This window comes from Balaenoptera musculus, chromosome 8, assembly GCF_009873245.2.
Source record: "Balaenoptera musculus isolate JJ_BM4_2016_0621 chromosome 8, mBalMus1.pri.v3, whole genome shotgun sequence".
NCBI lineage: Eukaryota > Metazoa > Chordata > Mammalia > Artiodactyla > Balaenopteridae > Balaenoptera > Balaenoptera musculus.
In genome coordinates, this window is record NC_045792.1 from 66,328,231 (window position 1) to 66,341,288 (window position 13,058).

Here is a 13,058-nt window from a genome sequence, read left to right on the forward strand (position 1 = left end):
ACTAGGCACTAGGGACCAAAATATAAATAAGATAGTCAATTCACTCTTTTGAAAAGCTCTTAAGTCTTGTGGACAAAGAGACATGAAAAAAGTGCATCACAACACAAAGTAACATGTGCATCAAGAGAGGCAGAAGAGGAACAAGGAGCCAGTTCATCTTGGAGGAGGAAAGAAAGAATTCCCACAACACATGATGTTTGAGCTGAACTTCTGAAGGATGAGTAGGAGTTTTTCAGTTTTAAGAGGGATCCTAGTTAGTGGGGAAAGCACTTATAAAAGCATGAATGCATCAAGATTCAGGTGCTGCTCTGAATGAGTGAGGTGTTGACTTGCTAGAATGTAGGATTCATTCATTCATCCATTTATTTATTCAACAGATACCTAGTAAACCTAGAATGTGCTTGGCATTGTGCCAAGTGCAGAGGATTCAAAAGTGAGCAAAACAGATATGATCGCTACCTTTGTGGAGCTTAAAATCTTCTAGGGATTGCAGCTGATAACAAAGCTCTAACAATCATGAGAGGGGAAGGAGGCAGGGATATCTAAGCATGTGAAGGAGGAGTTAGGGGAGTGGGCAGGGCCAGATTATGAGACTCCCAATACCATGCTAGGAAGGTGGAAATACCCCTTGAATCCATTACCAAGTCCTGCTTCTCCCACCTCCCTGACAGCTCTCAATTTTGTCCAGTCCTCTCACCATCACTATTCTCAGTGCAAGCCACCATCTCCTCCTTGGATGAATGTGACAGTCTTCACAAGGCAAGGGCCACCTTGACTTTCATTCCCCACCGCCATCCATCATCCCTAATGCAAACAGTGATTTTTCAAAATGAGAATGGTCACCTTAGGCTCTTTAGTAGGCAGAAATTGAAGATGGCCCCATGATCTCCATCCCCCTGGTGTTACTCTGGTGATTATCTTACATTACACAGCAAAAGGGATTTTGCAGTTAAGGCCACTAATTAGTCAGCCTTTTTTTTTTTTATAATTATTTATTAATTTTTTGGCTGCGTTGGGTCTTAGTTGCTGTGCGCGGGCTTTCTCTAGTTGCAGCGAGCAGGGGCTACTCTTTGTTGTGGTGCGCAGGTTTCTCATTGCGGTGGCTTCTCTTTGTTGTGGAGCACAGGCTCTAGGCATGTGGGCTGCAGTTGTTGTGGCATGCAGGCTCAGTAGTTGTGGCATGTAGGCTCAGTAGTTGTGGCTCATGGGCTCTAGAGCGCAGGCTCAGTAGTTGTGGTGCGTGGGCTTAGTTGCTCCACGGCATGTGGGATCTTCCCCGACCAGGGCTCGAACCCGTGTTCCCTGCATTGGCAGGTGGATTCTTAACCACTGCGCCACCAGGGAAGTCTCTAGGCAGCCTTTAAGACAGGGAAATTACCCAGGTGGCTCTACGTAATGAAATGAGCCCTTTAAAAGCAGAGTTTTCTCCAGCAGGTAGCAGAAGGGGAAGTCACAGAGACTTCAAGCCAATGAGGAGTCAAAGGATTTGACATGCTGTTGCTGACTTGGAGCTGAAGGGGGGTATTATATGGGAAGGACCTGAGGGAGGCTTCCAGGAGTTGAGAGTGACCTCCAGCCAATAGCCAGCAAGGAAACAAGGAGCTCACTCGTATAACTGCAGGGAACTGAATTCTGCCAACAATCTGAGTGAGCTTGGAAATGGATTTTTTCCCAGAGCCTCCAGGTGAGAACTCAACCCAGCCAACACCTTGCCTTTAGCCTTGGGAGACCATGAGCAGAAGACCCAGCCATGCCATGCTGGACTTGTGACCTGCAGAACTAATAACTGGGTCTTATTTTAAGCCACTAAATTTGTGGTAATTTGTTACACAGCAATAGTAAACTAATACACCCCCCTACTTCTAACCTTCCAATAGAACTTCCATTGTGGACTTACCAGGTCCAAGCATCTAATCCTAATAACAGTTCTATTAGGTAGTTTTTTTTTTTAATTTTATTGAAGTATAGTTGATTTACAATGTTGTGTTAATTTCTTCTGTACAGCAAAGTGATTCAGTTATATACATATATATATACTCTTTTTCATATTCTTTTCCATTATGATTTTTCACAGGATGTTGAATATAGTTCCCTGCTATACAGTAGGACCTTGTTGTTTATCCATCCCATATATAATAGTTTGCATCAGGCAGGTATTTTTATTATCACCATTTCACAGGTGAAGCTCGGAGAGATGAAATACTTTTCCTAAGGTTACAGAGCCAGTAGGTGACAGGGCTGGATTTTTACTCAGGCAGTCTGACCTCAGAATCCACACTCCATGGCTTCTCATTGCCCTTAGGATAGGTCCAAATACCGGCACATGGAATTAAAGCCCCTTCCAGATCTGGCTCCTGTTCACCCATCCAACCTCATTCTTAGACACTCCTCTCACTTAAACTCCTTGTAGCCCCGGTAACTGCCATGCCCTTTTGATTCCTTGACTTTGCACATGTGGTTCCTTCTGCCTGGCATGCTGCCTGCCTCCTCCCCTCTGTTTTTCTTTTGGCTGACTCAAATGATGCTTTCAGTCTTGCCTAAGATGACACTTCCCCGGGGGGGCCTTCCTCGACTCTTCCAGGCTGGGTAGGACGCTACTCCAGCATTCCTCTGGCACCTTGTGCTCTCCTTTATCAGAGCACAGAAGACGCCGTGTTGGACACGTTTAGCACCTGTGTTGAATACGTGGAGCACAGTAGGTACGCAAATATTTATCAAGTGCGTGAATGAATGAATAAAAGTACTTTATTCAGGAGGCAGTGAAGAGCCATCCAAGGTCTTGAAGCAAAGGCGTGAGCTTATCAGGCCTGTGCTCCCAAGGACAAGCTGGGAGCAAGCCTTGCACACAATGGACCATCCTCATCAGCGTCTGAGGATGAAAAAAGTTTATTTGCATTTTGGTCTTGGATTTCTTGAACTGTGAAAGTTGGCCCTTATCTCCTCTTGACCACATCTAGATACTGGGTAATGCCAGAAACTGTCGCGGTAATGACTAGGTTTCTCTTTATGAAGGTGGGATGTGGAAAAGAGCTTGCGCCCGGAACTCACACTAGAATCAGGAGTCCCCCTACCAAGAAGGCTATGCGAAGCCAAGGCGACGTGGGGAGCCACAGACATGACGGTGCCGGGCACCGGGAGCAGCCTCTGAACGTCCCCTTCAAGTCTAGACCTTACTATATCTACACTTGTTCCCGGAGCACACTGCCCCGTCCTGTTCTCCTTCAATATGCAAATATTGCCTCCAGACAAGGAAGACTGAAGGCCTTCCGCATTATAGCAGGCTTTTACAGCTCCCATCTGGAGGTCAGGCAATGCGGTTGGAGTCTCCGGTGGCGCGGAGTGTCTCGGTTTCTCTGCGCCGCGGCACTTCTCAGACCGTGCTGCTTTGAAGGACCAGGAAACGTCTCTGGGGCGCCGGGAAAGGTGAGAAAGTCCAGCTAGCTCTAGGCGCAAGGAGAGGAGCCAGTGGGCCGAAGAGAAGCAGAGCTGACCCGCGCCTAGGCACGGGCTCCAGGCCCTGCGGCAGGGAGGTCCCCGAGTCCCTCTCTCGAACCGACGCGCAGTAGAGTCCCCACGCGGGCAGCGCGGGAGAGGGGCGGGCCTGGGCTCCGCGCCTCCCGCATTCCTGCAGCAGCTCCGGCGCTGGGGGCGGGAGGGGGAGGAGCCAAGTGGGGAGGAGCAAAACCCGGAGGCCCCGGGAACCTTAGGCAGAGCCAGAGCGGCGGGAGCCCGAGCCCGCGCATGCTGCTCCGGGAGCGTGCCGTCCAGGCCGAGCACCGCCGCAGCTTGCCTTCTGTGCGCAGCTGGGAGAAGGGCCGGTGCCGACGGGGACGAGGGTCCCGAGCTCCAATCCCTATTCAAGAGCTGCCGGGCTGCCCGCTGCCCCTGCCGCCCCAGTGGGGCTCGGCCCCACCCGCCACCTGCGTCCCGGTTGAGCCATGGATCCTTCGGAGAAGACGATATCGGTGTGGATCTGCCAGGAGGAGAAACTGGTGTCCGGTCTCTCCCGTCGCACCACTTGCTCGGACGTAGTGCGGGTGCTCTTGGAGGATGGCTGCCAGCGGCGACGCCGGCAGAGGCGAGGCCGGCGGCGGGGCATAGCTGGCGACCCGCCAGGCCCAGGAGAGCTGCCGGAACCCCTGGACGAGGACGACGAGGACGACGACGACGAGGCGCTGCCCCAGGGCATGTTGTGCGGGCCCCCGCAGTGCTATTGCATTGTGGAGAAGTGGCGGGGCTTTGAGCGCATCCTGCCCAACAAGACGCGCATCTTGCGACTCTGGGACGCCTGGGGCGACGAGCGAGAGAACGTACGCTTTGTGCTGGTGCGTAGCGAGGCCTCGCTGCCCAACGCGGGACCCCGCAGTGCCGAGGCGCGCGTTGTGCTCAGTCGCGAGCGCACCTGCTCCGCCCGGGGCGTCCCGGCGCGGCCCAGCCTGGCCCTGACCCAAGAGAAGCAGCGACGGGTGGTGCGAAAGGCCTTCCGCAAGCTGGCCAAGCTCAACCGGCGGCGCCAGCAGCAGCCGTCGTCGCCTTGCTCGTCCACTTCGTCGTCCACAGCCTCGTCCTGCTCGTCGTCGCCGCGGGCTGCCGAGAGCGCGTCGGTTGAGCGCATGGAGACGCTGGTGCATCTGGTGCTCTCCCAGGACCACACCATCCGTCAGCAGGTGCAGCGGCTCCGGGAGCTGGACCGAGAGATTGATCGCTACGAGGCCAAGGTGCATCTGGACCGCATGCGGCGGCACGGAGTGAACTACGTGCAGGACACCTACTTGGTGGGCGCAGGCATCGAGCTCGACGGGCGCGGCCCGGGAGAGGAGCCGGTGGCGGCGGCGGCGGCGGCGACGCCGGCCGTGGACGGCGAGGCTCAGGCGGTCGAGCTGGAGGAGCTGGCCCGGCGCTGCGACGACCTGCTGAGGTTGCAGGAGCAGCGGGCCCAACAGGAGGAGTTGCTCGAGCGCCTCTCAGCTGAAATCCAGGAGGAACTGAACCAGAGGTGGATGCGGAGGCGCCAGGAGGAGCTCGCAGCGCGGGAGGAGCCCCCGGAGGCTGATGGCGGCCTCGACGGTGAGGTGCTGCTGGAGCGGGAGCGGGTTAGGACGCAGCTCAGCACCAGCCTCTACATCGGGCTCCGGCTCAACACGGACCTTGAGGCCGTCAAGTCGGACTTAGATTACAGCCAGCAGCAGTGGGACAGCAAGGAGCGCGAGCTACAGGGCCTTCTCCAGACTTTGCACTCGTTGGAGCTGACCGTAGCTCCCGATGGGACTCCGGTCTCGAGCGGTCCCTCGCAGGAACCCCGGCCTCAGGCCTGCGCCGAGGTGTGGGTGGACCAGGCCCGCGGACTGGCCAAGAGCTGTCCTGGTAACGACGAGGACTCAGACACCGGGCTGAGCTCTATGCACAGCCAGGACTCGGACTCGGTGCCTGTGTGCGAATCCCTTGTGTAGGAGGAGCAGAGCGGGAGAGGGAGACGGCCGATTCTCCCTTCTTTGTAGAAAGCACCGGCTTGACCGGCTCAGGGACTTGAAACCAGGCGGGGAGTGGGCCCGGACCTTCTGCCGGGCAGCAGCGCTCTGACTGGGTGGGGGGGGGCAGGGGACGCCTGCTCGGCAGCGGCGCTTCTCTGGCCTTGGAGTGAATGTGGAGGATGATACCAGACGAGGAAGCCAGGTCTCCATTACAAGCTCTTTCAGGGGAAGAAAGGAGGGAGGAGGTGAGAACCCCCTTATGTTGGAAAACAAATGCTCCAGGAAATTGACGTGGGCCGAACCCATTTTCAAAAAAAAAAAAAAAAGTATTATGGAGATTTCACCAATCTTTTGTATGGGAAGGACTGATGGCAGCTAGAACTTTAGTTTGTGGTATAAAGTGCTTTTTAAAGAAACACTTGGATGAAAAGGAAATTCCTTGAATGTTAATTGTGACTGTGAACGTGTTAAAACTAGCCAAAGAGGACGCACTGGTGTTGGTCTCAGCCTTAGTCACACCTTTGATAAAACCCATAGGCACCAAAATTCTGGCTGTTTACATTTATGCAGATTTGGGAATTACCCATCTGCTAAACTCTTTGCCTTTTATTTTCTTTCAAAGACTAACTCTATCTCCTCCTAGCAAATACAGTATATGTTAAAATGGGGTCCTTTTTCCAAAATCACTTTTTATTATTATAAAAGCCAAACCTAACCCTTGGAGATACAGAATCGTGGTAGACATAACCCCTGGTTAAAATTTAATCTAGGCCCTTTGAGATTTGCTCCTGCAAAGGTATGTGTGTTGTCCTTTTATTCTTATTGCCACTTCATTCCCTTCAGACACTTATTTCAGAAAAAATAAAAGGGAAGTTGCAGAATTCAAGTACAGCTACATTTGCTGTTTAATGAGCACTCTGGTTGAAAGGTAAGCCTTGAAAGCAAAGATCTTTGTTAGTATTCAGCTTTTTAACTAAGCTACATGTAAAACCAACCATGACCTCAACAGATCTTACCAAACAAACCCAAGTCTAACTTCAGTATCTTTGGTCAGAGATTAATTAGTTACTTGTCCAAACCTAAATTGAGATAGTGTAAATATCAAGGTTTACTAGATAAGACCTGAAAAAACATAAAACAATCTAATAGTACACCTTAGGTGAAGAATTTGGTTAACAACGGCACGTAGCCATAAAAGCATATAAAAGCATATAAAATTGAGCTAAAGATTCGACTTGAATTACTCTTGTCTGGCTCACACCTTTGCAGACACCACAGCATGCAAGTGCAGTGCTTCTCTCTTAATAGCTAGTGACAGAGCCCTGTGGGAACTCAGTGTAATTGTTCCAGTTATTTCAATGAAAACTTATCAGTTGTAGCTAGTTGTTGCCCCGTGGAAGGAGCCTGCTGGCAGTGTTCCCTCCAGAGCTCAGAACTTCTGAGGAATGTGGGATCTAATCTGTCCTGAGGAGGTATTAACAATAGGGTGTGTGTGCGGTGCCAGCCTGGTATCAACCTAACTGTGCGGGGGCCGGCTCCAGTTTCAACACTACATGGGAAGATAACTTAAGAGGTCTTGCTTTATAGAGAAATTTCTTTCCTTGGAGAGATTCTCTGTCTGCTTGTTGCCAAGAGGGGCCTGCCCACCAGACCTCCTCAGACCCTTTGAGCTCTCTCCTTTTTAGACACCCACCCTCCACCACCGCCATGCTATTACAACATGTGTAGATATTTTCAGATTTTTGAGTAAAATGGGAATTAAAAGGCCGTTTTCTTAACTGATGTTTTCCAAAGACCTTAGCTGGCATAATTATGGTTTTTTCGTTTCGTCTGATGCAGAAAACATCTATGCGTTTGGTCTGGAGCATGATTAAAATGAGGAAGGGACCAAAGGAAACCCACTGTCCCAAGACAATCATTTGAATCCATAAACACAAAGCCTAATGATAGCTTTCTTTTGGAGGCAGAGGTAAAATCCTCATTAGAGTGTGACAAACGCTACTTGTCTGAATGGTTTATGCTGGCAATAGGCTGACCTGGTGGTTTTAAAATTGTTGTGCTTCCCTCCCCCCACACCAAGGGTGGTAGGGGAGGTGGTTCTTGGACGTTTATTAACTCAAAAGAAAACACAAAAGTTGGCAGAATAGGACTGCCTGGCAGAAAGGGGCCGTTTTCCTTTTCACTATTATTATTTTAAACTTTGACGGGCTGCTGATGTCAGCAAATATGCCTGAAGCCTGTAAAGCAAATAAGCCACATCACAGGGAGAAAGCCCATGGGATTTTCTGATGCCCTCTTTCTAGAACCTTCCAGTCCTGGCCACCTGAACATGCTTTTCCAGTCAACTCTTCAGGCAGTGAAGGAGGTTTTGTTCATAACAAAGGGTGGTCCAGTCTGCCCATTTTTTCTTTTATCCAAATCAATTATATCCCCCAAAGGCACTTTCTGTGTGGGTAGGAGAAAGGAGAACGGCGGTGGTGGGGGGGCTTGGGTGGGGGGAGGAAAGGAGACAATAGTTCCTTTTACTAAGAACTTTTGGAAGCCTGAGGAAGGTGAAATATGGAGATAAAAAGTACCAAAACAGTGCCTGTGCATAGAAAGTGCCTAACAAATCCTAGATATTCTCAAAATTTCATTCACTTTAAAAATAATCATCATGGCCCTAAGAATGAGAAGGAATGCATAACAGTGAATGCACCAGCACCAGGATTTCAGTGCGCCTGGGAAAACTACCTCCTTTCCTGTTCTCCAAGCCTAACAGAAACCCTGAGGAGAAACCAGCAAGCTTGTGGAGGAGAGTATGAGACGGAGTAGGCTCCTTACCAACCAGGCCCATCCTTTTTTGGAACTGATAGAATTTATTGTGTCTTTGATCTTAATGATCCCATTCTCGGCCATCTCCCAAACCAAAAAGATTATATCTGGCATCTCTGTTTACTTCCTTATAAAACATGATTGATGATGATGATGACGATGATGATGATGATGATTTGCTAATCAGAAAAGTTATATTCTGTAGTCTTTATGATGGTCCTGAAAATAACATAAGGAAGAAGAAAGAAAAGTCAATCAAAATCTCATCACCAAAAGCTTATCACTATCAAAATTTGGTATATTTCCTTCCAGACCTTTTGAATTGTGAAGTTTTCATATTTTGCTGCTTTTTTTAAAAAAAAATATAATTTTAATGAGAAGCGTATATGCTTTTAGGTTCAGGTTTTGACATATTCCTTGTAAACGGCTCCATCCATCTGTTGGATGCACTATAGTGCATATAACTATTCTCATATTATTAGGTTATTCCCAATATTTTTTTTTACTATTATAAAACAACACTGTGATAAGCTTCTTTGTGTACATATCTGTTTCCCTAATTAGACACTCCTCCCCAACAATAAGTTCCCAGAAAGAATTCCCAGGTCAAAGAGTACAACATTTAAAGGCTTGATACTTAATTGCCAAATTGCTTTACAAAAGATTTGGTCTAATTACAATCTGCCATGCATAACAGTGCCTATTTCACCACACCTTGACTTTCATTTGATATTATATTTTGTTAAGAAAGTATTTTAAACAAAATTAATTAATTCATTGTGGCCCCAGCAACCCAGGACTGGCAACCACTGACTTAAAATATCCTTACAACCTGAAGGGCAAGTCATCCGACCAAAAGTGTTGAGAGGACATGGTGCTTTCTCTTCCTCCCACCTCTTTATCTTCCCTGAACTCTGCTTATTAATAGCAATCTTATCTCATATCAGAGCTGAACAATGATCCATCTGAGCAGAAGGGCCAAAAACTCTACATGAGTGAGATTAAGGGGATTAACGAATAGAATCAGATTTATAAAAAGAAAATATTCATTATCTTTTTTCATCTGAGTCTAGTAGAAAAGGTTATCCTTAGAAGGTGATATCATAAAACATATTTGATTTTGTGCTTCTCCCTACCCACCCCTATCAAAAATTAAATCAAAATAAAGTAAGTACATAAGCCCACTTGTTTATTTACAGCCTCTAATTAACAGTTTAGATTATTCTAGGCATTTCTTTCTACATATGATACTATACCTGTGTTCACCCTTAAATTCTTAAAAAGGGAAAATTTGATCATGACAATTTGTGAGATTTTCAGTGTGAAGGTGTTTGTGAAACATGTTCTCCTAAACAGAAATGAAGGAGGATGAGGAGGAACTATCTTTTCTTGAGTACTTCCAAATGCCCGCTCCTCAGGCTAAGTATTTTCACATGCATTTTCCCTACATTCATCTTGTGAAATAGACCTTTTTAACCTCCAGTTTTTATAGATAGAGAAGATAAGGCCACCCATTTGATAAGTACCAGATGCAAGATACTAAACTAAGCCTGCCTAAAACCTGTACCCATTTTGCTACATCACACCAGGCACATTGTACCCAAGAAGTGCTCTGCACACTCAGAAAAAGATTGCTTACAGGCCTCAGAGTGTTGGCATTGGAGAGGGTGGTGCTCAGAGACTATCAAGTATTGTCCAAGTATTTCCACCAGAGAGGTGGAATGATTTTTCAGAACCATAGGGCTGGTAAATATATCTACCAGGTGAGGATTTAGGAAAAAGCAAAGGAGGAGAAATTCCTATGTAAATATCTGGGCATCTGTCAGAGAGGTGAAGACTTTGCCAATGAAAAAAAATTCTCACAAAAAATTAATACCCTCTGTATCAGCATGGAGGTTTTGACTGAATGCCCCAAGGACACAGGTGTATAGTCAACAACCTGGAATCCTCGTCCATCAGAACAGACAGCTGTGCCCTATTCACAGTCGCATCTGGAAGGTGGTACCAACCATGACTGCTGGAGCTGTCCCCAGCACTTTTAACCAGGCCTTGTTCCTGGTTGAGCCTCTGGTACATGAGGATCAGAGAAGGTTCAAGGGAGGCAGCGTTGGGGCTTCCAAAGATCCCTGTGCCATGGAGTTGGGCATGCACACCTGATTTAGGGCATTTCTGTGTCCACACTGACTCCACTACACATGTGGAGACCTAGCATGGATTGCTTTGAAGGACCACTCTCCCAGCCTCTGCCCCTCTCATCCAGTCCCATGCAAGTTTTTCCTGCTTCAGATATCTCCAGGATTCTCTATAGCTTTCAGGTTAAAATCCACATTTCTTAGCAGGATTTATAAGGTTGTTGGTTATCCAGCTCAAGACCCCTCTTCGAGGTCATCCTTTCCCACCTTAAAAACCACAGAATTGACTGGATCCTGTTTCTTCATTAAGGTCACATTGCCATCCTCAGTTTGTGCAAGGTCTCTCTTCTATCTTATTTTATTTTACTTCATGTTTCCCTCCCCCCCCAATCCCACATCCACTTCCCTTCAGTAGTTGTGGCACACGGGCTCCAGAGCACAGGCTCAGTATTTGTGGCGCACGGACTTATGTGCTCCGCGGCATGTGGCATCTTCCCGGACCAGGACTCGAACTCGTGTTCCCTGCATTGGCAGGCGGATTCTTAACCACTGCACCACCAGGGAAGTCCCCCTTCTCTCCCTTCTTTTCTCCTCTCCCTCCCTCATTCCTTTGTCATTCATTAACTGGAATACTTCTATAGAAAGATTCTTCCTTATATCAAATGTCACCCTGAAGAACAGTTTAAATCCTGATTATCCTGAAATATAGGGTAAAAGCAACATTCCTACATTTTCTTTTTATTTACTAGTGTTCAAAATAATGTGGTTGTTCCCTAGCATTCTCCAAAGTTGACTAATGAGTTTTTTCTTCTTTGTTCATCTTTTTGGGAATCATTATGGAATTTTGAACTTAAAATATTTAATGTGTTTCAATCCATTATAGTTTTGGTCCTATCTTTGGCTGAGTGGGAGCTTCTTCAGGTTAGTTCCTGAATCCTTTTCACACATTTTTCACAGTCTTTGATAGCTTTGCTCTCTGGTGTGTCAAGATGTTCCAGGCTCATACTGTACATTTTCTGACCCAGACCTGAAATCAACCATCACTGATTCCTTTCAATGGGAAATATTTTTTTAATTAAAAAAATTTTTAAATTTTGTATTGGAGCATAGTTGATTAACAATGTTGTGTTAGTTTCAGGTGTACAGCCAAGTGATTTATTTATATATATACATGTATCTATTCTTTTTCAAATTCTTTTACTGTTTAAGTTATTACAGAGTATTAAGCAGAGTTCCCTCTGCTATACAGTAGGTCCTTGTTGGTTATCTATTTTAAATATAGCAGTGTGTACACATCAACCCCAAACTCCCAGTCTATCCGTGCCCCCCCACCCATCCCGCTTGGTAAGATAGGTTCGTTCTCTAAGTCTGTTGAGTCTGTCTCTGTTTTGTAAATAAGTTCATTTGTATCATTTTTTTGAGAGTCCGCGTATAAGTGATATCATATGATATTTCTCTTTCTCTGTCTGACTTACTTCACTGATTATGATAATCTCCAGGTCCATCCATGTTGCTGCAAATGGCATTATTTCATTCTTTTTAATGGCTGAGTAATACAGTACTCTATTGTATATATGTACCACATCTTCTTTATCCATTCCTCTGTCAAGGGACATTTAGGTTGCTTCCATGTCTTGGCTATTGTAAACAGCGCTGCAATGAACATTGGGGTGCATGTATCCTTTTGAACCATGTTTTTTTCCAGATATATGCCCAGGAGTAGGATTACTGGATCATATGGTAGCTCTATTTTTAGTTTCTTAAGGAACCTCCATACTGTTCTCCATAGTGGCTGCACCAATTTACATTCCTACCAACAGTGTAGGAGGGTTCCCTTTTCTCCACACCCTCTCCAACATTTACTGTTTATAGATTTTTTGATTATGGTCGTTCTTATTGGTGTGAGGTGATATCTCATTGTAGTTTTGATTTACGTTTCTCTAATAATTAGCGATGTTGAGCATCTGTTCATGTCCCTCTGTGCCATCTGTATGTCTTCTTTGGAGAAATGTTTATTTTTAGGTCTTCTGCCCATTTTTCTGATTGGGTTGTTTGTTTTTTTTGATATTAAGCCACATGGGTTGTTTATAAATTTTGGAGACTAATCCCTTGTGGTTGCATTGTTTGCAAATATTTTTTCCCATTCTGTGGGTTGTCTTTTCGTTTTGTTTATGGTTTTCTTTGCTGTGCAAAAGCTTTTGAGTTTGATTAGGTCCCATTTGTTTATTTTTGTTCTTATTTCCATTACTCTAGGAGACGGCTCTGAAAAGATATTGCTGCAACTTAGGTCAAAGAGTGTTCTGCTTATGCTTTCCTCTAAGGGTTTCATAGTATCTGGTCTTACATTTAGATCTTTAATCCATTTTGAGTTTATTTTTGTGTATGATGTTAAAGAATGTTCTGATTTCATTTTTTTACATGTAGCTGTCCAGTTTTCCCAGCACGATTTATCGAAGGGACTGTCTTTCCTCCATTGTATAGTTTTGCCTCCTTTGTTATAGGTTAATTGACCGTGGTTGCATGGGTTTCTTTCTGGGCTTTCTATCCTGTTCCATGTATCTATATTTCTGCTTTTGTGCCAGTACCATATTAGAAACCACAGTCTGGATACTAGGAGCGCTAATTGCTACTGGGTTGGTGA

At 46.3% G+C, this 13,058-nt stretch overlaps 1 protein-coding gene across 1 annotated transcript; it reads left to right on the forward strand.

Annotated features, from left to right (window-relative positions):
* The first annotated feature begins 3,273 nt into the window (after positions 1–3,273).
* RASSF10 (Ras association domain family member 10) lies at positions 3,274–7,238 on the forward strand. Its single transcript, XM_036859211.1, has one exon. The coding sequence runs from the start codon at positions 3,939–3,941 to the stop codon at positions 5,448–5,450; it is 1,512 nt and encodes a 503-aa protein (XP_036715106.1). The 5' UTR covers positions 3,274–3,938; the 3' UTR covers positions 5,451–7,238.
* Positions 7,239–13,058: the final 5,820 nt, after the last annotated feature.